The 21,512-nt window shown below is 42.4% G+C and overlaps 3 protein-coding genes across 7 annotated transcripts in view; 1 reads left to right on the plus strand and 2 right to left on the minus strand.

Annotated features, from left to right (window-relative positions):
* Positions 1–58: 58 nt before the first annotated feature.
* Mrrf2 (mitochondrial ribosome recycling factor 2) lies at positions 59–7,883 on the plus strand. 3 transcript variants are annotated; one of them, XR_013083718.1, is made up of 6 exons: positions 59–230; positions 320–2,091; positions 4,421–4,567; positions 4,890–5,070; positions 7,031–7,141; positions 7,215–7,883. XR_013083718.1 is itself a non-coding variant. In XM_076803634.1 (5 exons), exons 1-4 carry the CDS (start codon positions 80–82, stop codon positions 5,052–5,054), a joined length of 2,235 nt encoding a protein of 744 aa, XP_076659749.1. In that variant the 5' UTR covers positions 59–79; the 3' UTR covers positions 5,055–5,070; positions 7,031–7,883. The 3 variants fall into 3 exon arrangements, 2 of the variants coding, with proteins under 2 accessions (XP_076659749.1, XP_076659748.1); XM_076803634.1 differs by having other exon boundaries at positions 7,031–7,883; XM_076803633.1 differs by lacking the exons at positions 7,031–7,141; positions 7,215–7,883 and having other exon boundaries at positions 4,890–5,913.
* On the minus strand, positions 2,106–4,421 carry LOC143363034 (uncharacterized). Of its 2 annotated transcripts, XM_076803638.1 has the most exons (4): positions 4,323–4,421; positions 3,920–4,262; positions 3,675–3,824; positions 2,106–3,247 (listed from the first exon to the last, which is right to left on the minus strand). In XM_076803638.1, the coding sequence occupies exons 2-4, from the start codon at positions 4,040–4,042 to the stop codon at positions 2,282–2,284; spliced, it is 1,239 nt and encodes a 412-aa protein (XP_076659753.1). In that variant the 5' UTR covers positions 4,043–4,262; positions 4,323–4,421; the 3' UTR covers positions 2,106–2,281. The 2 variants fall into 2 exon arrangements, with proteins under 2 accessions (XP_076659753.1, XP_076659752.1); XM_076803637.1 differs by having other exon boundaries at positions 3,920–4,415.
* Kay (transcription factor kayak) overlaps positions 6,342–21,512 on the minus strand; it is a 41,005-nt gene continuing 25,834 nt past the window's right edge. Inside the window, exons 1-3 of one of the 2 annotated variants that reach the window (XM_076803641.1) lie at positions 20,899–21,037; positions 7,893–8,330; positions 6,342–6,978 (exon numbers count right to left, since the gene is read on the minus strand). In XM_076803641.1, the coding sequence (XP_076659756.1) occupies positions 6,766–6,978; positions 7,893–8,330; positions 20,899–20,967 (720 nt within the window). In that variant the 5' untranslated portion in view covers positions 20,968–21,037 and the 3' untranslated portion in view covers positions 6,342–6,765. Of the gene's footprint in view, positions 6,979–7,892; positions 8,331–20,898; positions 21,038–21,512 lie in introns of those variants that run through there. The other variant, XM_076803640.1, reaches the window with a different exon arrangement.

Consider the following 21,512-nt stretch of genomic DNA (forward strand, 5'->3'; position numbering starts at 1 on the left):
CTACATAAACTATACATATTTGCATGCGGTTCGGTTTCCGTTTGAGCATCAGCTGATACATCGGTACAGGTTAGAAATCATGTTGAAACGTAGGTTAATAGCAACTTCGTGGTGTAAAGTTCAGAAACGATACGCGCAAAAGAATTCAAAAGTAATAGTGAAAGGTGAACATGAGGAACATGATGTTGCAAAAATCCGTAATATTGGAATATTGGCGCACATTGATGCCGGTTTGTTTAGTTTTAATATATTTTTTAATATAACCTGATGTTGTCGGATGTATCTGTCACAAGAATAATTTTTAATAATGATCTTTTAGGTAAAACAACTACTACAGAAAGAATGTTATTTTACTCTGGTCTTATTAAATCTATGGGAGAAGTACATCATGGTAATACAGTAACAGATTACATGGATCAAGAACGTGAACGAGGTATAACTATTACCTCTGCAGCAGTGACATATGAATGGAAAAATCATCGTATTAATTTAATAGACACACCAGGGCATATTGATTTTACTATGGAGGTAGAACAAACTCTAAGAGTGTTAGATGGAGCTGTAGTTATACTTGATGGTTCTGCAGGTGTGGAGGCTCAAACGCTGACAGTTTATCGACAGGCTGACAAATATAATATACCTAGAATTATTTACGTAAACAAAATGGACAGACTTGATGCAAATTTCGATGCAAGCATAAAGTCTATCGAGTCAAAATTGCAAGTAGAAGCACTGCCTACGCAATTTCCCATCAAAGAACAAGGGCTTTTGAAAGGCATAGTGGACGTGATTACATTAGAAAAAATGGTTTTTACTAAAGATGATAAGGGTATGAAATTTACAAGGCTAAAACTATGCGATGGAGAGGACAAAAGTTTGTTGGAAATGGCAGTTGAGAAGCGAAGACATTTAACAGATAAATTATCTAATATAGACGATAAACTAGCAGATGTAATCATTGAACAAGAATCTTTAGACACTATTGCTCCACAATTGCTGATAGACTCTTTATACAGAGCCACCATAAATATGAAAGGTGTACCTGTACTATTAGGTAGTTCCTATAAAAATATAGGTGTGCAACCTTTAATGGACAGCATCCTCTTGTATCTTCCACCTCCGGATAAAAATAAATATTTAAAGTACTATCGTTCTTTCGACAAAAATTTATCTGCCAGAGCATTTAAAGTTGTGTACGATAAACAGAGAGGACCTGTTACATTCTTCAGAATTTATACTGGAGCCATGGAGAAAAATACAAAAGTATATAACATTCAAAAAGAAGTGTCTGAACAAGTTACCAAATTGTACATTGCTTGTGCAGACGACTATGAAGAAGTATCTAATATTAATAATGGTAACATTGCAGCAGTAGCAGGATTGAAAAGCACCACAACTGGTGATTTAGTGACGACTAATGCATCAGCAGCCAATAAAGCCAAAACAAAGTTGGCATCGCAGAAAAACATTGAACTAGAAGATGTTGAGACCTTTTTCACTTCCAATTCGAGGATATTAGAACCTGTTTTCTTTTGTTCAATAGAAGCACCATCCCTTTCTTCTCAAGCAGCCTTGGAATCTGCTCTGCAGCAGCTAGAAAGGGAAGATTCAAGCTTAAGAGTAACTCACGACAGTGAAACTGGACAAACTGTGCTCGCTGGTATGGGCGAATTGCACTTAGAAATTATCAAAGAAAGAATTCGATCAGAATTTAAAATTGACGCAGATTTAGGACCATTACAGATTGCCTACAGAGAAACTATAACAGACTCTGTTAAGGATACCTTTAGTTCCGAATACACCATAGGGAAAAGTAAACATTCAGTGACGGTAACTATATCATTGATACCGAACTATCAGGGAACCGAGCTTTTGCTATTAGATAGATCACCGGATTGCATAGCAAACATTGATGCTATACCTATGAAAATGATGAAGGCAGTCAAGGCTGGTGTGAAATCAGTTCTCTTGCATGGACCAAAACTAAGCTACCCAGTTGTAAACATGGGGATAAAGTTACATTGGTTGGAATACAAACCTGGTACTTCTTCAACAATCATTACTGCTGCTGTTGCTCAGTGTATCCGGAAGGTAATTTCATTTTCTTTATGGTGTATTTTAATTTAAAAGCCTAATCCAAAGCTTTGAAACTGTAATTATGACAGCCATATGCGAATCTCTTCTGATGTTCATAGTTTTGTACTTTTACAAAAAAGACTGAAAGTGAAAGATTTTATAGTTTAATGGTAAAAGAATCTCAAGGTCAGCCTAATATTTCCATTTATTTAAAAACTATGCTTTGGTCATCATGTTTGATCGTCTCGCGTGCCTTTACAGGTTCTGCAATTTTTTCATTTTCGCCGCAATCCTTTGTGTCTGATAAAATCAACATAGACTTGGGTTTACAGTCCAGCATTGTTCTCCTTGAGTTTTGTTTTGCTGAATCGCCGCTTTTCGTCTCTTCGTGGCGCAGACAGTACCTATGCTGCCATTTTTCTTGCATAGATTTTGTAGCCTCTTCTTTTTTCAGTATCTCCTCATTGGGTGTAAATGTATCTGTGAGAGTTTTTAGGATGTTGATCTTCTTGAACGTATCGTCCGAGATCAGATTCGGATCGTAGTACTTGGGTGTCGTGTCCATCGCCGGAAAAACATAACGCTTCAACTTCGCATGTTGCTTAAATTCTGTGGCTCGCGGTAACTTGCCGGATTGCCGGTCGAAAAAATCGTTGATCAATATATCGTTCTTGATCTGTAAACTTCTTAAAAAATTCTGATCGACCAGCTTCCGTTTAGTGCTTTTGGTATCGTTGCTCCCTTCGGAACTGGCATTGTCACCATTAAGAAGTTTCGGCGAGTGCTTCTGATTGTTACCCTCCCTTAATCTGCTTTTGGTTCTTTTGGTATTGGTTTGGCTCGACTTGTCGACACCGCGGATACCCCATTTCAGCATGTAAGCGTCGAGGAAATGGTGGTAAAGTTTGGGGCAAACCTCTTGATGCTCATAGTGCTTGTCTATGAAATAGATCCTGCGAAGACGACAGTTTCCGTATATTTGCAGTCTCTGCGTGGCAGCATAAATACTGTTGAAGGCGGTTTGCGTTAATTGCGACAGGTTCAGCTCTAATTTGTTCCATCCGGCTTCCAATTTCATCCGCACGCGACATATTACGCCCCTGGAGTTGTACCTCTCGTTTTCCGCGTTAGTAAATTGAAAGTGATGCAGACAGCTTTGGGTGTCTACTACCTGTGGTTCAATCGAAGTTAGTAAAACACTAAAACTATCGAGCAGTAGAAGTGACTAGTCTCTGACAACTATAGTAGCAAAACAAAAATATGAAGTCATGTTAACTGGTTCGATAAATGTCTAATCTTAAATTCATTGATTTGTTTCTGAAAAGATCATGGTAACTCGCAGTCTGCATTGTTATGAAGAAATCATTGCACCTATATTGATTATACTTATAATGCCTATATTAAGTACACTTATTTTTAAAGCATATTAAATATTAAAAAAGTGATATATAACATATATATTGATTAATTTTAATGAAAAAATTTAATATCCCTTTTTAATATTCATTATGCTTTAAAAATAAGTATAATTAGTATAGGCACAGTAATTGGGTCCCTTACCCTACGACGAGTTAACACGGTTCTTTGAAATAGGTTACCTGCACTTGCAAGCGGCAGTGCAAATTCAGATTTTTTATGACGACAACCAGAATCGGTAATTCAATATTGAGAAACTGTGATGAATCGGGCGGACAAAGGATAGAGGTTCCATAGTCGTTTGGTTGTTCCAAGTCCTGTACCTCAATGACCTGTCGACGGTTTCCGGTTGACATTAATTAGTATCGTATAGGATTAGAACGCGGAACGTTTATTGTACATTCGCATGTAGAAACAAGGAACGTACATTTTCCAACAAGTCCGAATCGAGGATCTTACGGATACGACCCGACTGCGACTGATGTTTCCTCCAGTACTCTAATGGCTTGTCGCTGATGCTGTATAGTAGGGACACATATCCAGCAACCATTAAACCCCGATATTATTTGGTACAACTGGGAAACGTTAATGCGGATTTACACCGTGGGATTTACATATTTTCGTTCGCTTGTTTGTTTACCAACTGCTTCGTTGCCGAAAACCGAGGCTAGATTCGATATGAACGACGACTAGCACTCGCAACTGTGTTTCTTTCACGCCAGTCAATTTTTCTTTAATACAGAGTGACTAACAATTTGTCGATGCAGCACCTTTATTGAAAATTTTATGCGAGTGAAAATTAAATAGGAACTTTATCTGTAACAACTTACTTTAGCGTACTATGTCGATCAAATGAAGTTGTAAAATACTGCTATTAAATAGTTTATGAGAATTAGGTTGCGACAATTAGAGAAATATTTTGGTTTAGTTGATGCAGAGTAGCACGATTCTGTTGCTGGAGCCAATAATGCAGCTGGAGATCGTGGTAAACGAAGAATACTCTTCCGGTGTCATGGCCGACCTCCCGAAGAGACGGGCAGAAATACAAGATATCGACGTACGTGGACAGAACAAGGTAATTAAGACTGGTTGGCATTCGGTTTTCTTTGTCCTGGCAACTTGAAAATAACGCTGTGGATCTAGGAGACCTACTTAAATTTTTTGTATGTCAAAATTTAGATAGTTAACGTACAAATATTTAGGCAGTGTAGATACACAAGCTCGATAGAGTTCAAGGTCCACGTTTCATACTTTTGCCAATCTCGGTAAGTTTATTATAATTGGCTTCCAATCGATTCTCTTTGACACTCTGCCAACATGTATGCGACTGCACAATCCACTTCTGGTTTCGTATCCTTGGAAACCTAATCTTATTCGAATACGTGTTCTATACACAGGTGATCAGGTGCCTCGCCCCGCTGGCCGAGCTCTTAGGATACTCGACAACATTGAGGATACTGTCGTCGGGCCACGCAACGTTTTCTTTGGAATTTGATCATTACGAACAATTGGATCCGATCAACGAAGCGGAAGCGATTAAGAGGATCACGGGATTTAATTAGGAGATTGTTAGACCAGGTGTGAAATAAAAGTTTACGTGACGAAACAAGAAATGCGTGCATCTCGAACACCCATCACGTTATTCGTTTCTTTTTTAAATCTTGTGTATTAAGAAATTAGCAGTTCAACTTTACAAAGATGTAAATTCGGTCGTTCTAACGTAAAAATTATTTACACGAAAAGAGCATTGTCTTCGTGGAACGCGGCCACGAAGGCAGTGAGCTCGCTTACACCTAGAAGGAGTAACGATTCGTATGATCGATACTCGTCGTTATATTATTCTCGACTAATTACATGTTCAGCTTCACGTTTCATTCGTTCGATCTAATCAAAATATATTGCAGCATTATCAATGGTGCGTTACAATTTTTCTTATACGATCGTCGTTCGCGGTCGCGGATTGCGGAGCCGATTCGCATATATGCCGGGTTCGCAAATCCCCAACGAGCGCGATTCGAAGGGAGAAAATAAACATCTCGGCTTTGAAAAAGTCCGCGACCGGCCTCGCAATCGACCACCGCGTATAAATAAATTAATATTGCTTAAGATCATGCAAAAATGTCATACATAGTAAAATATATGTATGTGTATATATTATTATATGTATGGAGGGATGAAATGTTAAAAATGGGATGAGACTTGCAAACACGTCAGTTGCATCTTCTCGTAGTATTGCGTGGAGACGGTTGCGGGACGAATTTCAAGGCAAAATTCAGTAAAATGTACAGTTACACGGGCGCTGAGCCTAAATCGTGCGATCAAACAACTCTTTACAACGACGATGCAACAATTTTAGTGCATCCTGTACCAGAGCTGGGCAAAACTTATTTTAAATAACGAATAAAAAGATAACGAATAAAATCGATTTATTCATTATTCGTGAATGACGAATAAATCGATTTTATTCGTTATTCTTTATTTGATTACAGGAATACAGTATTATTCGTTGTTCACGAATAACGTACAAATTTTAATAGTATTGGTTGTATACGAGCATGTGGACATTGTAGTCAATCTGGGCAATAATTTCGGTAACATCAATAGCTGTCAAGCAGTGCCGGATTAAGCTTCTAGCGAGATCTAGACAAAATTGAAATTGGGAAGTCTTAAATAAAACCACTTAAATTTTTTATCAGTAGTGGAGTTTCAATTAATAAAACTTTATCCTTGGAAAAATTAAAGTTTTTCGTTTCGGATTTTCATTTTAGAAAATTCAGATCAATTTTAGATCAATATCTTCGCAATCTAGCCGTTCGAGAGTATTTTTTCTCTCTCTCTCGTATAGGAAACATTACCTTAGCCTTCTCCGTCCTATTGAATTTGTTAAATAATTTTTAACTTGTTTTAAAACAGAGAAGGACCTTTCTTATCAGAGAAGGCTGATTAATGATTATAATTATATATATTTTTCGTTACACCGGAAACTCTTTTATTCTACAATTATTATTGTATTAGTATTTGCATTTTCTATTATTAATCAAAATTTTAAGTGACATTATTTAAGATTTCTCTAGAAGCAACTTACATAAATGGACCCCAATTTAAATTTTGTCTAGGGCCCGCTAGAGACTGCTTGACAGTCTCTACATGCGTGTGTACAACCAATACTAGGTATTCAAATTCATTCGTTATTTGTGAATGACAATTAATACTGTATCCCTGTATTCTTGTAATACTGTATTCCTGAATAAATCAATTTTATTCGTTATCTTTTTATTCGTTATTTAAAATAAATTTTGCCCAACTCTGATCCTCGGACGTAATGTCTGACTTTATCACGGGCTTGACGTCCGTAGGAGACGCGGAATGACGTCGGCAAACGGCTCTGTGGCCTTCCAGGATGAACTCTAGCTCCTCTTTGGCCTGCTGCAACTGGTGAATCTCCTCTTGCAAGCTCTGTTTCTTTTGTTCCAAACCCTCAGTCTCCTGCGAAAAGAGAACAACGCCGGTTACATTCGTTAAACCCTCTGTTTTCCAGAATTTCCAACGACCGTAGTCGCTGTTTTCCACTGTTGGAGATCATTCTGTGGCTTCGTTTTTTCAACCGCTGACTTTCTATCTCAAGGATAGGCACATCGAGAAAAAGAGAGTGAGCAAGATAGATATAGTCTTTCTTTTTGTTTCAAAGCGTTGGCTCCAAGAGTAAACGAAGTTGTTACCAGGACGAACAATTCTCTATGCTGCCTACGTTTACTGCGTTCTTACGAACACGACAGGGCCGAAGTTCCGAAAATCGGTCAAATCTGATTGAGCTCAAATTTTGTACATAGCCTCATTTTGTATGAAAAACATGTTTCGCAAAGGAATTTTTGGTAACTCGGAAAAAAATGTTGTATCATATTAGTATCATTTTTTACCTTACCGGTATAACGTTTGGATTAGCTGCCGTTTCTGAACTTGTTATTGCTGTACGCGGTCTGATTATGTTCAATTTTTATCGTTTTATAGGCATGGTTGAACGTGGCCGTAGATATCGCTTGGAAATGTATCCAGACAATAAAAGAGACGCGAACACATTGATTGGTTTGATACAAAAACATGTTGAAATTGGTACGAAAATGCCCGTAAGGTAGAAAATATTACGTCGGTATGGTAGAAAATGACAATGAAATGATAAACAATTTTTTTTCGACTCGCCAAAAATCCTTTTGGGAAACATGTATTTAATGCGAAATAAGGCTTTGTGCAAAATTTCAGCTCTGTCCGACCTGGCCGATTTTCGGAATTTTAGCCAACGACAGTTGTGGTAGCAAAGCGTGAACGAGATCTCCAAAGTGACGCGAATCGGGACCAGGATCTCGGTCGGTTCGAGTTTCGGATATTGACCGGAAAATGCTTACTTCTAGCAGGGCATTGGTGTGGTCCATCCTTCGCTTGCGGCACCTCGCTGCTGCCATTTTGTTCCTCTCCCGGCGGATCTGTCGACGCTCCTCCTCCTCCGGGGTCATCCCGATCGTCCTCGTGGGCCTTCTGCCGCCCATGTTGCGCCTGACTGGCTGCTGCGGCTGCGTTTGATGGGACTCCACGAGGGTGGTGTTGGTTGCCACCGGGGCGGCACTCGTCGTGATTATGTGATGCGCCGTCGTGTTCTGGGTCTGCGCCGGGGTCGGCTGCGACGGTTCGACCAGCGGCGGCACGAACCCGGCCTCGCGGCTGTGCGACGCTGACTCGCTGGTCAGCTCCAAGAACGTCTGCTCGATACTGCGGAGCGTCGTCGGCGTCAGCGTCGGCGTCGTTATGGTTGGCACTCCGCTGTGCAATCCGTCCAAGGATACCAACTGCAACGGCAAACAACGGTTTTATGTTAATCCCGACATCCTTTGGACTTGTCGTTTTCGTTTCTTTGTTTGACCATGCTTAACGCTAAACCTACCGCTAAAGTGACTGTTCTTCGCAGCTTTCGAAACTAGAGATCATGATTTTCTACGTATAAGTGAAACTGGTATTTAAATATAATTAATAATCTGTATTTAAGTACACAAGTAAAGTTTGCTATTTCACGTGCATTAACACGTCCATCTTTTAATTTGTGTTTTGATACAATGAAATTAACGTGTTTACATTTTCTGGTAACGGTCGACTTCTTTTCGGAGTAACTTGTACATTCTCAGCAGTTCGAAAGCAACTACCTTCTGAAAGTATCTCGCACGTTACGAGTCGTTCTTTGATAACGCTTTTATCAAATCATGGATTTTAGGCTCATCCACTTGCGTTGTAACATCGTGTCAGGCTGTTTCGAACCAGAATTTACTTTCTTTAGATCGTAATCTGTTGCGGACTGGGCCGCTGACCGGTACGTCCGAAGAGAGGTGCGGACAATCGCTGTGCGCGAAGTTGAAATGAAAAGGTTCGAAGGCGAGCACTTGCACGAAAACTCGCGTTTAATGGACAGATAAAGTTTTGCAACGGTTACGCGGTGAGACGGACACAATGACGATAGAGAACCCGAGACACCGAGACACCGAGACGCCGATACAACAAGGCCGCGAGAATTAGCGGAGTTCGTGATGGAGGATCGGCGAACCATCGCGGAAAGTGCGAGAACATGAGAGCAGGCGTTCGGTGATTTGAATTTTTAGAGTGGCGAGAGCAAAGTGACGAGTGCGCGGAGCCGATGGCGATCGCGGAATCTTCGGTGATCCGATAATTGGCTAAATCGGATCATCCGATTAGATAGGAGGCTCCCGGATTGGTTCGGCGCGCGACGCGTGATCCTGAGAGGCGCGGAACGCGACAGGAGGCGATCTTGAACGAAATCAAATTCTACTTTTCTGTTATCGATAATTGGCCATTGGACTAAATATGGACATACAACGAATATCAATTATCTTTTTCTTGTAGGAAATGATTAACGACAAAGTTGCTTTACTGCGTGGGCAGCTAATCTTACGATACACACTTCACTCCGTTATAAAGTATATTCTGTTCCGATGAATTGATTTCTTCTGTGAAGCGTTGTCCGTGTCTTGCAAACTCGCTTTCGATACCGATCCAAGTATTTCCAAGTGTTTTATAGGGGCATGTGTCGCAGCGAAAATTCGAGTGCTCGACGACCGAATTGTTTCGATGCAAAAGGAAAGAAAAAGAAACGAGTCAACGATCCTAGAAAACAGGAGCATCGGAATGACTCACGGAAACGAAGTGAGCTCGACGTCCGCTGAAACGTCGAGAGAAGTCCGGCCATTAATAGTCTGCAACCATGTAGCTATCTGTCTATCTGTACTAGCGGCACAGAGAGCGCGAGGAACGGTGGTACACGCGGCTCGACGAGCGCGCAACCGTGTAAACGCGGCTCGGCCAGGTGCGACAAGATCATGATGCGGTTGGGAAACAAATGGTTTTTCGCGGGCAGCTGTGGAACAAAGTCCGATCACCCTCGAGAGCCGGACTGCGCATTAGATGGCCACCGCCGCGCCGTTTGTTCGTTGCTGCCCGGATAAAAGAAGTTCGTTGTATTGTATCGACATTGAGCAACGTTGGAGAGCCGATTCTAACGAACGATTTCGTTCGATGGAAAGCGGTTGTGCAACGATCCAACCGGGGAAAAAACGGGGCGAAAAGAGAGAGAGAGGAAAAGAGAATGAGAAGGGAAAGAAAAGTGTAAAGAAAGACACAAAGAACCGATGGAAAGGTACGCGCGACTCAGGACACTCGTTATCGTTACCTCTTCCCCCGCCTTTTTCGTGATACCGCGTGTAGTTTGATCCGACGAGATCCTCCGACAAAAATATCCGTGATTCAATAGCCGATAAGCTATCGCGCGAGCCATATTCGTTCGCGCGGTTACGTTTCAAGGTACGCGCATCATTATCGCCCGGCATCATCATCGCTAAAATTACTACGAATTATCGCGACGCTCCTAACGATTATCCCCTTCCCCATAATCGGCCATCTCGTCGAATTCTGTTTACACGTCCCGCGTCCAATCTCGACTACTTCGATAGCACGAAAATAGCACTTTGGATGCTTTGTTGCTGGGAATCGAAAGCGATCCGTGTCTACAATGCTAATGGCTAATTGAAATCGATATTTCCTCGGTCGAGGAAGCGGCCCGACGGGTTCCGAAACGCTTGGAGAATCTAGAGACGCCATTTTAGTACCGGAATCGATTGATACACTTCTTTGGGACAGGTAAACCTTTCGTCTTATCTCAGTTGAGAAAGAACACGTTTATTCAAGGAATTCTGTACAGGTATCGCACAGGTGACTGCAAGAAATGCGCGAGACAAGACTTCTGGTAGTGTTTCTCAATTAATGGAACTATGACGTTACGCAGCTATCAGCGGTTCGAAGAAGTAAATCTACTGGGGTTTACTAGACTTATGTGAGCAATGCCGTTGGCATTTCGACTGTCGTCTACGCATATGTGGTGCAATTTTTTACCTGAATGTGAGAATGGTTTCTCGCGTTGCGACATTCGGTGAAAGATGTTTGATCAGTATGCGAAGGATTCAAAGGGGGTTGAAAAGATCGAGGAGTATGCGAGTACAAAGTAACAGTATCTATAATAAACAACGATTCTTTTTCTACAAAACGTCAAGCGGGCGCTGAGAAAAATGTACGGATCGTTCAACAACTTGAAATCCTGTGTAGGATCAGTTCGCGTTTTATGTTGCACATGTTTGTTGTTAATAACTGGTAATGACAGTGGTCTTGCGAGCGAAAGCGTATTAGAGACGTAAAAGGTCGGCGCGTTCGAGGGTCGGGTACGTGCTCGATGTCACGCCGAGCCGAGCCGAGCCGAGTCGCGCCGCGCGCCCGGGGCATGATAGAAAACCGATTGTCAGTCATCGGACGGATTTCATCGGAGGAACGAAAGTGTGCGCGCACGTCCGGAGAGGTACGACGATATTAATGACTCGGCTCGAGTCGCAGCTCACGTAGCGACGGAGCCTCGCGTTCGCCATTATCGCGGCGACCAATCGCCGGACGGGGACAACCGCGACGTATTACACACAAGCCAAGACCACACGTTTCCCAGAAAGCACAAAAAGACGCAGGAAGGAGAGAACAGGCGTCCTTCGGTCTCATAACGAGGAGAGACAACGACACAGAGATGCAAGGCGAGCGCTGCACCGCCACGCATCCTCGCGACGTCATTTCGAAAATTACGACCCGTGTTCGGATCGTTAACGAAGGTCGAGCCGAAGATCGATCTCCGGACGGCGGATCTTCATGCAAATTACAATTTCTTAAACCACTTCGCAGCAATTGAAATTGGGTAAGCGCTGTGCGCTAAGGTCGTATAGAGCGGTAAACGTATTATACATTCCTACGGAACACGATTTTTACAATTTCGTTAATCGAAAAATTATTTATTTTTGTAAATGTCTTTGTCTTTCTTCGGAAGAATTTTTAAGTGGTTTTACGATTAAATTGCGCACAGACGCGTAGCGAATGATTTGTACCGTTTCTTGGAATGAGATATTGTTATTTATATTATTCGCTCGCTCTTCGGCCACGACCACGCTTTCTTCTATAGTGGTTGCACGGCGATGACTCCGTGCAAATGGAATCTTCGGCGACCCCCAGGTGGTACTCATTCCCGCTTTTGGACGAAAATTTATTGTCGGGGTATTTTTAACGCAGAATTACGGTGCATAATCGCAGGGACCCCGCATCTGGCCGAGTGTCATCGCTAAAATTACTCGGTACACCACCGAACGGAGGCCACGACTTCAACGGGAAGAGTAATCACCCACCCACAAAGTTCGCGGCTCGCCCAACCGATATTTGCCGTTCCCCGTGCACGCTACAAGTTCAAGAATGTCCAGAGCGATAAACTTAGGCGTTACCGAATCGTTACCGGCGGACACCGGTTTCTGGAATTCTGCTGCCGGGCCCCGACGAATACCTCGACTTTCAAAATAACGCGTCGTTCTGTCATCGCGACCCTATTTCATGAAAATACATTTCTTTCAAACCATCTCCTTAACCCACTTGCATCATAAGGAAATATGAAAAGAAGACCTTTATCGCCAAACTTTTTTTTTATTATATTTAAGTACAGAAATGACTACAAGTAAAAGAACTTCATATTACAGCATTATAAGAAAAAATCAGAATTACTACTTTCATCTCCAAGAACACTCTCCATTTCTATTTTTTAGCTAACGAATAATGATAGTGATCAACAAAGTTGAGCGTATGCGGCTCCGGTGACAGTGACCAAGAAAATTGAGCGTATATATACGCTAATGATGCAAATGGGTTAAAGGGGCGTCCTTGTTTAATGATCCAATATTTTTTTAAAGTACAGAACCTTAAAAATTCTTATTAACCCTTTGCACTCGAAGCTATTTTAACTCCAAAATGAAACATTTCTTCCGACCTAGAATATTGCCCTTCTATATATTTTTTTTTCATGTTATACATACGAAAATGGTGCCACTTACTCGTACAATACCGAAATGTTTAGTAAATTATTAAATACGAATAAATTTAATAATGGAAAACATATTTTGAATAATTATACAGCAATTTTTTGAGGTGCCTTACAGGCACCATACGAGTGCTAAGGATTAAAAAATGGTATACGTAAGTTCATGGAAATGAACAAAGTTACGACGATTGGGCAAATTCTCCCATCTCGATTATTAATGTCTTTCGAACGCCAAAATTTTTCGCGCGCAGAGATGCCCGTGCCCCAAAGGGGTTAATCCGTCGTCTCGACCTTCGAGGCGAGTTAACCGCAATTTATTGCAGCCTCGAATGATGCGGCAGCGCTCGCGCTTATAAATCAGGTAATATGGTACTTGGAAGCTGTCTTTTGCCCTGCACGGTGTCCCGATTTGGCACGGCCCGAAATTTATAGCCGCGCGCCAATAGCGAGAAAGCAATTCCGTTATTGCGCCGATTACACCGGGGCCACGGATATTAAATTTTGGGGGTATGCGCGGGGGCGCGGTGTTTGCCGACAGGCTCACGGGACCTCTCTCTATCGGCCCGTATTTACTTCCTATGCGGTCTGGTATCGGGCCAAGGAAGCTCGTCGACCGACAAAGGCGTGGCCGTCGACAGTTACCCTTTCCGGAAAGAGAATCGGATTTTATTTGTGCTCGGGCTCTCGATGTCGGTCTCTGTTTGCGCTGGAAGATTGTCGGCAACGGAACTCGGCCCGTTTTTAATCAGCCGCGAAAATATCGAGATCCGATCGCGTTCGACTCTCCCCCCACCCCTTCCCCTCCCTCCAGGTTCTTAACCCTGTTTTCCGGTTTTTCGACTCGCACGACTCTGATAAAAAGTACCGTCTCTGTTTGTGTAGTAGAAATTGGACGGGACGATTGTGTGCGCAACTCTTTGTCTCGGTCGTTCAATGTTTTTAGATAACGGTTTACAAGCACGGAAAATGTCAAAGGTTCAGAGATAAACAAACCGCGGACGTCGATACGAAATTATATTGTGACAGATTGATCTTGCGAAAGAGGAAGTTGAACGGAGCCGTTCTTTGCCGAATATCTTCGCTCCGATGTTAATATCGTGCGAATATAATTGGGTCGAAGTTGACCGTAGCTGTTAGTTCATTTAACTTTTTTTTTCGAAGCTCCGATATCGAGAAAATTGAGACAACAGACATCGAGAAGATTGATCGTGACGCGTAACAAGACCGAGGACAGTCGCCACTGATAAACAGTAAAAGGACACGTACCGAGTTCACGAAGTTCAAGTCTCGTAGGTGGTGCGGACGATTAAAAAAAAAGGAAGCGTCAGCTCTATCTGTTCTTTTTTTTCGGTAGCAGTCACGAGACCGCGATTATTATACAGATTCGTTGACCGACGGGGGCCGTTCACCTTACGGCACATCGTCGCGTCGTCGGCGGAGGACGTCGGGGATACGATACGGCGACGCGCTGAACTCGAACATTTTTGTCCGGACGTGTCTGCGCAGGTTCCGACAAGTCGATGCCTTTCCGAGGAATGCGTCATGGCATGTCCGGAGACGAGCTCGCTCATTTTACGCGTAGCCACCTGAATTTTGCATAACAATGGCTCGGGGGATCCGTCCTCGCAAATGCAACTTCCGCGCAGTGAACAGTTAAACCTCTGAAAGCTTCCTTTCCACGGAGAACAGTTTTTAATCAACGAAACGTTGGACACCCACGGAAACTTTTACACAAAACCTTTCTCAAATAAAACGTACGAATTTCCGTACAGACATTTCCGAATTTTGCTTAAAACTCCGCGATCTGTAATTATTCGACAGCGGATCTTTATGCGAAATAAAAATTGTATAGGTCAATTGAAACGTACAGGAGCTTAATAAAGATTTTTTTTCTTTCATTAAGAATTTTACTATGTCGAAAATAATACAGTACTTTTACTACTGTTTCTTTTACTGCTCTTTCTACTGTTTCAAGTTTCACCTATTCATTTTTGTCATAAATGCATAAAATCCGCAGTGTAGTTAATTATTAACTGTATATTATAGCATTTGTCTTGACTAATCATCTCATTTTAATCATCTTGAAATATTAACCCTTGAACTTCTGCGAGTTCTCGGCCTATGCCGGAGTCATTTCTGACCCACGCCGATATTCTTCTATAGTCTTTTTTCGATATAAGACGATGGCTCGAAACCAGCTTTCGTCGTATTTCGGATTAAGAAGAAGGGATAGCGATTTTCTTATTTCGCAATAAAAAGCGTCATCTTATATCGGAATGAAATTGTACGTATTGACGGTTGCTCGAGCTTATCCCCACCGCGAAGGGTCACGAATGACTCCGGCATAGCATACGGAAGAGGTTGAAATAAGCTGAAATTTGTACAAAGTCCCTTAGTTGTTAAATAATTTCCAAATCAATGAACAACTGCTATGACAAATATAATTATCTTTAGACGTAACTAAAATGTAGAGCGTTGATATAATTCGTTTCGCGATTGGAAAACCAGAAGCGAAGGTTGCTACATAGAAGGAATCGGCTAGCGTGTCTGACTATGGCTTTCAGTTTCTACTTGAAAGCCTCACGCGCGAGATAAACGTTTGAAATCGATTGTTTCGATAACGGAGCAAAAATTGTAACTCTGCTTGTTTTATTTATTTTCTGCGTCTAGAATAATTGGAATACGATTAGTCCATCTGTCGTAGTCGACGATGGACGTTTGCTTGAAAAGCACATAAGCTATCTAGTTACTCGCGACCTTCTTCGCTACTATTAAAAGTCTCGGAGATTCGTTTTCTATTCTGAAGTGAAAGCTAAGAGTGTGGAGAGTCCTTGAGCCGCCAAACCGACTTTGTTAAACGCTTCCTGCGAAACTTTAAATTCCTGGAATATATTGTGTACATTCCAAGAGGTTTGCGGCTACTTATCGACCTTGGCCACTTCAATTTTCATCATTCTCCTCCGAAAGAATAAGAGAGAAGTTAATTGCGAAACCTGGTTGCTGCTTAGCGCTATAAATATTAGAGTTTCAATCCGCTAGGGTAAGGGACCCAATTACCCTATATTAATTGTACTTATTTCTAAAGCATAATGGATATTAAAAAAAAGGTATTCAATTTTTTCATTGATATTAGTTAATATATAAACATAGTTTTACCAAAGCGCACCCCTACTCGGACGACCAAAATGCACCAGCCACTCACCAATTAGGAATGTTTTAGTCACAATACATTTAGACATAATACAAGACACGACGCTGAAAATCAGATCTCGAAAATCACTCACAGCGAACACAACTAGCTAATCATCTGGAACCGAAATCCTGCACCTTGTTAAATTTGAAGATATATATTAAAGTGTTTTTTAATTTCCAAACGTCGAACTTCATTTCAACTAGGCGTTGTTAAATTCGTAACATCGTCAAAGCCCCGAGTATCATCGCGAGCAAGCGAAACGGGATTTACTTGCGGTATTCATGTTATATATCTCCTTTTTAATATTCATTATGCTTTAAAAATAAGTATAATTAATATAGACACAGTAATTGGGTCCCTTTCCCTAGAAATACAAAAGTGAAACCAACAACTATGAAAAATAACACATCAGAAATATTTCACAATTAAGTAATTAATCGAGAGAGGTACTTGTTGAAAAAATCTGCAGTGTGCTATCTCGGTTACGATAAGTCGAGTACGTGTTACGTTATCGAATGTTCTAAAACTTGTGCATACCTCGTAAATTGGAGGATGATGCAACGAACGTTCCCAGTAACGTACACATTATTTCGCCCCGGATTTTTCTCGTCTGTGTCGTGTAGAATAGTTCAGGAGTCGATCGGGTGAATATTGTATGAATCGAGGGGCATGTAACGAGGCACTGCCGCAGTCGCCGGCACATATTGACCCCGACTGACGACGAAAAAAGGCCTTTGCCTGCGTGCATGCGGTTTCTGCAAAGTAGCCGCCGTATGTGCGCGCGTCTCATTTCTTGCGCCCGTAGCACGCCGGTATCATTAATCTCTACAGGATGCATGGTATGCGCAGCATTCCATAATGCTTGGGTATGAAGCAATTTTTCGAATCGCGGGAGCCGCGTCAATAAATCAAGAATTCTTCATTTTCCCGGGCGAATGAGCGAAATTCTACGGAGGTTGCGGCAGCGGGGTGTCGCCGCGTTGATCAACGGTGTAAGATCGTCGACGCTGCGAGGACTGTATTCCAATTAATCGTTGGGAATCTAGAGATCTTTGGAAGCGATCGAACGGCGGCAAGGTCGATCGCGCCGCACGATAGAAGAAATCGGAGATAATGAAGAGAATGGAAGGAAAATGTGGAGTGGCACAATCGCGCACTTCAGGCGCTGCGATAAGCTACCCTGAACCTGTCAGGTGTATCAAATAATAATTCATTCTTGTAATCGGATCAAATTAAGACAACGGGAAATCAACTGAAAAATTTACAGAACTTGCGCCAATCACAATTCACATGGAAATAAAACTTTATTTACATATAAAGTTAGATATCCAAATACAAGCTGAAGATAGAATTTTAAAGATTAGCTTCGTACCTTAAAATGGGGTATAATAAATAGACAGCGGATTTTATGCATTTATGGCAAAACTGAGACTACTTAAAAAAAACGGATATATTATTTTCAATCTATTATTACGTATTAAAAAAAGAAAATAAATTTCTACTTCACTCTAGTTTTTTGCAACTCAGGTAAAAACTTTTTATTTTGCAGAAAGTTTCGTTGCCTAATAATAAACCTGCGGGCTATAGAAGCATTTCTTGATCGAAACGCTTCATAGCATTTGCATTCTAACGTCGGGAATTTTATATGCAACAACCTAATAATACAAGCACGTTCTACCGCCAGACACTATAACAAACGTGAAACAGTTTGCCCGTGAAAAGCTCGGCAAAAATAGCGCGCGATACGGCAGGGACTAAGCGTGTTCTCGATCACCGGTGCATTAAACTTTCCCTTATCTTCTTTCATTTCATTTTTCCGCCGCATCATTAATTTCCAGCCTGCGGCCGTCGCGCAGTCCCTGTTTGCACAGCGGTAGACCCCGAATTTCGCGCAGACGCGGGACTCGGTTTTTTCCTCCTAAACTCCGCCGCCGTTGGCTCGCATCATTTTCCGTTTCGCGATGCAGTCGGTTTGCTCTTTTCGTCCCGCTGCTCGCGACATTCGAGCGAGCGCGTGCTCGCGCGAGTGCGCGCGTTCGAGCGCACGCACACAACCTCGCTACGGCTATAAATAAATATGCGTTTGCTGTTTTAATCTGCCCTGGGCCCGAGTATAGCGCGGGCAAAGGGCGATATCGACAACCAAAAAATTGTTGCGAAATATCCAGTCGGACAGTGCGAGTGAATCGCGTTTTCCCGAGGATCGCGGAAAAACTGTTCGCGGGAAAAAGCATTCTAAACATGTACACTGCGAAACGAGCCTAACCGTGGCGGGGGAGAGAGGAACCACCAGCCGGACCTCCCTCGACCGCACGTGCACGTAACCCTATACCGCGAAAAATAGATTTCTCGCTAGACGGAGAGAGACAGAGTCAGAGACAGAGAGAGAGAGAGAGAGAGAGAGAGAGAGAGAGAGAGAGACTCGCCTCGAAAGCGAAGACGATCAAATAATTGTAATAAGACACTTAATTGGTCGCAAGTCGACTCTTCATGCTCGCCACGACCATCGCGGTCCATCTCGTTTCCTGTTTACGAGCGGCACCGTTTTTAATAATGTTTTTTAATCGTTTAGCAATCAGTTACGCAAACTAAGCAAGGATGAGCATGTTGTGAACCGGAGAAACATAACACATCGACGTGAATGTGTATGCATAGTTGTGTTTTCGTTTCTCCAAAAATCTTTTGAATATTGTGCTTTACATCCATGACGACACAAAGAACATGCAAGTCGATCAATGTGTGTCGTATACAGACAGGCGCGATAAACATAAACATTGATGTTTCATTCATTTTGAAGTTGTACTATCTATACTCTCGTTGATATTTCTCTCAACCAGAATTTCCGTGGAAATGGTAACGGAGAAAGTAAGCAGGCAGGGTGTGTTTTCCCGCCGGCAGGCATTTTCGGGCAGCGCTGGTTTACAATCTGTTTATTTCAGCCAAAGCGGGTGGAACCAACGTCATTGCACAATGTTGCACAATTCTCGCTGGTCCGCGTCGCAATAATGCTCCCGCATGCGTTTAACAAGGCTCAATAACGAGGATTCTTGCGTCGAATAGACTTTCTCCATCAAGTTCATCGGTGTGTACGCAATCGCTGTGTCCGCCGTATTATATTTTTTGCTTTGGGTCTTTGCCGCCGCACAATGTGACCAACAATCGGCAAACGTCGAAAAAAGTCAAGTGTAAAATACATAGGTTGCGGTACTGCAAGGTACTAATAAAGAAACGTAGATTTTAATGAGAGTTAACAATATCGACTGAATTTTTCCAATTTGTTGCCAAAAATAGTGCTTGGAATTTTTGTCCCGAATTTGCAGTGCATTCATTTAAACACGCGTCGTTTGTCAAAGGCTTATCCGATTAATTTGATTTTTATAAGTTATTTTCCTGCGTAACAATTCTTTTGTAATGTTACCAATTTATCCTATTCTTGAACGTTTATCAACTTTGATTTGAGTTTAAAAAAAAAGTATCAGAAAGTACCCGAAATGTATAATCAAAGTACAGTATCGTTTACGTTAACCCTTTGCGCTCCAAAATGTTCTCAAAATGAATGACTATTTGTCCAAAAAAAAAAACTATTTTCTCAAATAGGCTTGGATTTAGAAAAGTTTGAAACACTTTCCTAATACGAAAGATTAAAGAGATCATTAGAACGTCTAATAAATTTGATTAAAGTTGCATACGAGGACGACAGAAAAATCCAACATCTCATAGCACAAGGTGCACGTAAATCTAAAATGTCGGTGCAGTATCGTTCAATGAGGAATCTTGGAAAGAGCGTATCCACCGTGGAATCGACGAGGCCGGCGCGTTAATTTGCCGATTCGACTAATGGCCCATTGAATGGAGCAGCGCATCGAATGGCTGCCAAGTGGTGTGTTTATTTTCGACGATCGCTTTCGCTCCTCCTCGGAGTCCTTTGTACTGTTTTCTTCGAACAGAAGGCTACATTGTGAGAGGCACAATACGCTTGAACGCGATCCGTCAAGTCCGGCCACATCATCCCCCCCCCCCCCCACCCCAAGATTAAATCGAATTTAGAAGCATGTCCGACGATATTCTAAGTCGACTTTCTAAATTTAAACGGACCACCTCCCCGCTACTTTTTCTCGCGGGTCGCCGCGAAATCGTTTTCACGATTCACGGGTCCCGCCATTAATCAAATCACGATCGGTGTCTATTGTTCATCACGCGGAACCGTTCCAACCGACTTCCGTTCCCGTTCAACTTCGAATTCCGTCACTGTTAATCATTCGAGATTATTAGCGTGTCGGAGCAGTTAATGCTTGGATTTATTTGTTGCTAGAGAGCAGAAAATACTGAACGAGTCGGCAGATTATCCAAATAAATCACGCAGCAGTTCTAAGCCAATGACAGGACCGTTCGCTCGCCGGTAAACAAAAACAGGGCATTATTTTCAATCGTCTTTTTCGTCAATTCACTTCGATTGTTATAGGATTCTGTTCTTTCGAAAAATAGGGTACAGAACGCAAGGAAAAAGCTTAACCCTTGGATGAAGGCCTCTCGAGTCCATTTTCAGCGAACGTTTTCAAAGGATCGCGTCTACCTACGCAACCTTCGATGATTAATTGAAATTGGTAGCCGTTCAATTAGGGCAGAAGTTCTTCCGAAAATACGTACGATAAAACGAATAGATAATGTTCGAAATGGTGGCAAGCCTCGCACCGCGACGTCGATTGTTGCGATTGTCAGGAGCTTTCCAAGGGTTAATAACCGGAAATCGCGAACGTGAGATACGATTTACCTGCTGATAAAGCAGTTCCTGCGCGAGGATATTCGCAATGTCGACTGGATCCATGGCGGTGGTTGCCATAGTTCGAGGTGTCGGTTATTTCGTTCAGTGTTCGTTTCGTCGTCGATTGAAAGTAAACAAATGAAGGGAAAGTGGAAAGGAAACTGGGGGGCGAGGATCTCGTGCGGGACTCGAGGGAAATAAATGGAACAAGAGGGGAAAGACTCTGGCAGTATCGCGGGGATGTAGGAGGGCTGGTTTGGGGGGTGGGGGGGTGTGAAGTATGAAAACAGTAATTTCAGTCGATCGTTCGTTCGTGAGAGATCGTTCAGGACGTCGGTGTGCGCCTCCCCTCCGCTATCTGTCGTCTCGTTCTCCCTTTCTCTCTTCGCTCTCTCGATTCTCCACCGTCTCGTGCGCGCGATCTTGTCTTCTTCTTCTTCTCCTTCTTCGTCTTCTCACTTTTCGAAAGAGTTCGTCACCACTGCGTCCTCCACCGACGCCTCTCTTACACTGAGCCGCTCTCGACGCCGCTGCGCTGCTCTTCGTGGCCATACGCGACGAGGAAACTTAATCTAAAAATAACCTTCGAATTTCGAGTATGTGCGCTCGACAGAGAGAGATAG

This window comes from Halictus rubicundus, chromosome 18 (genome assembly GCF_050948215.1).
Source record: "Halictus rubicundus isolate RS-2024b chromosome 18, iyHalRubi1_principal, whole genome shotgun sequence".
NCBI classification, from domain to species: Eukaryota; Metazoa; Arthropoda; class Insecta; order Hymenoptera; family Halictidae; genus Halictus; species Halictus rubicundus.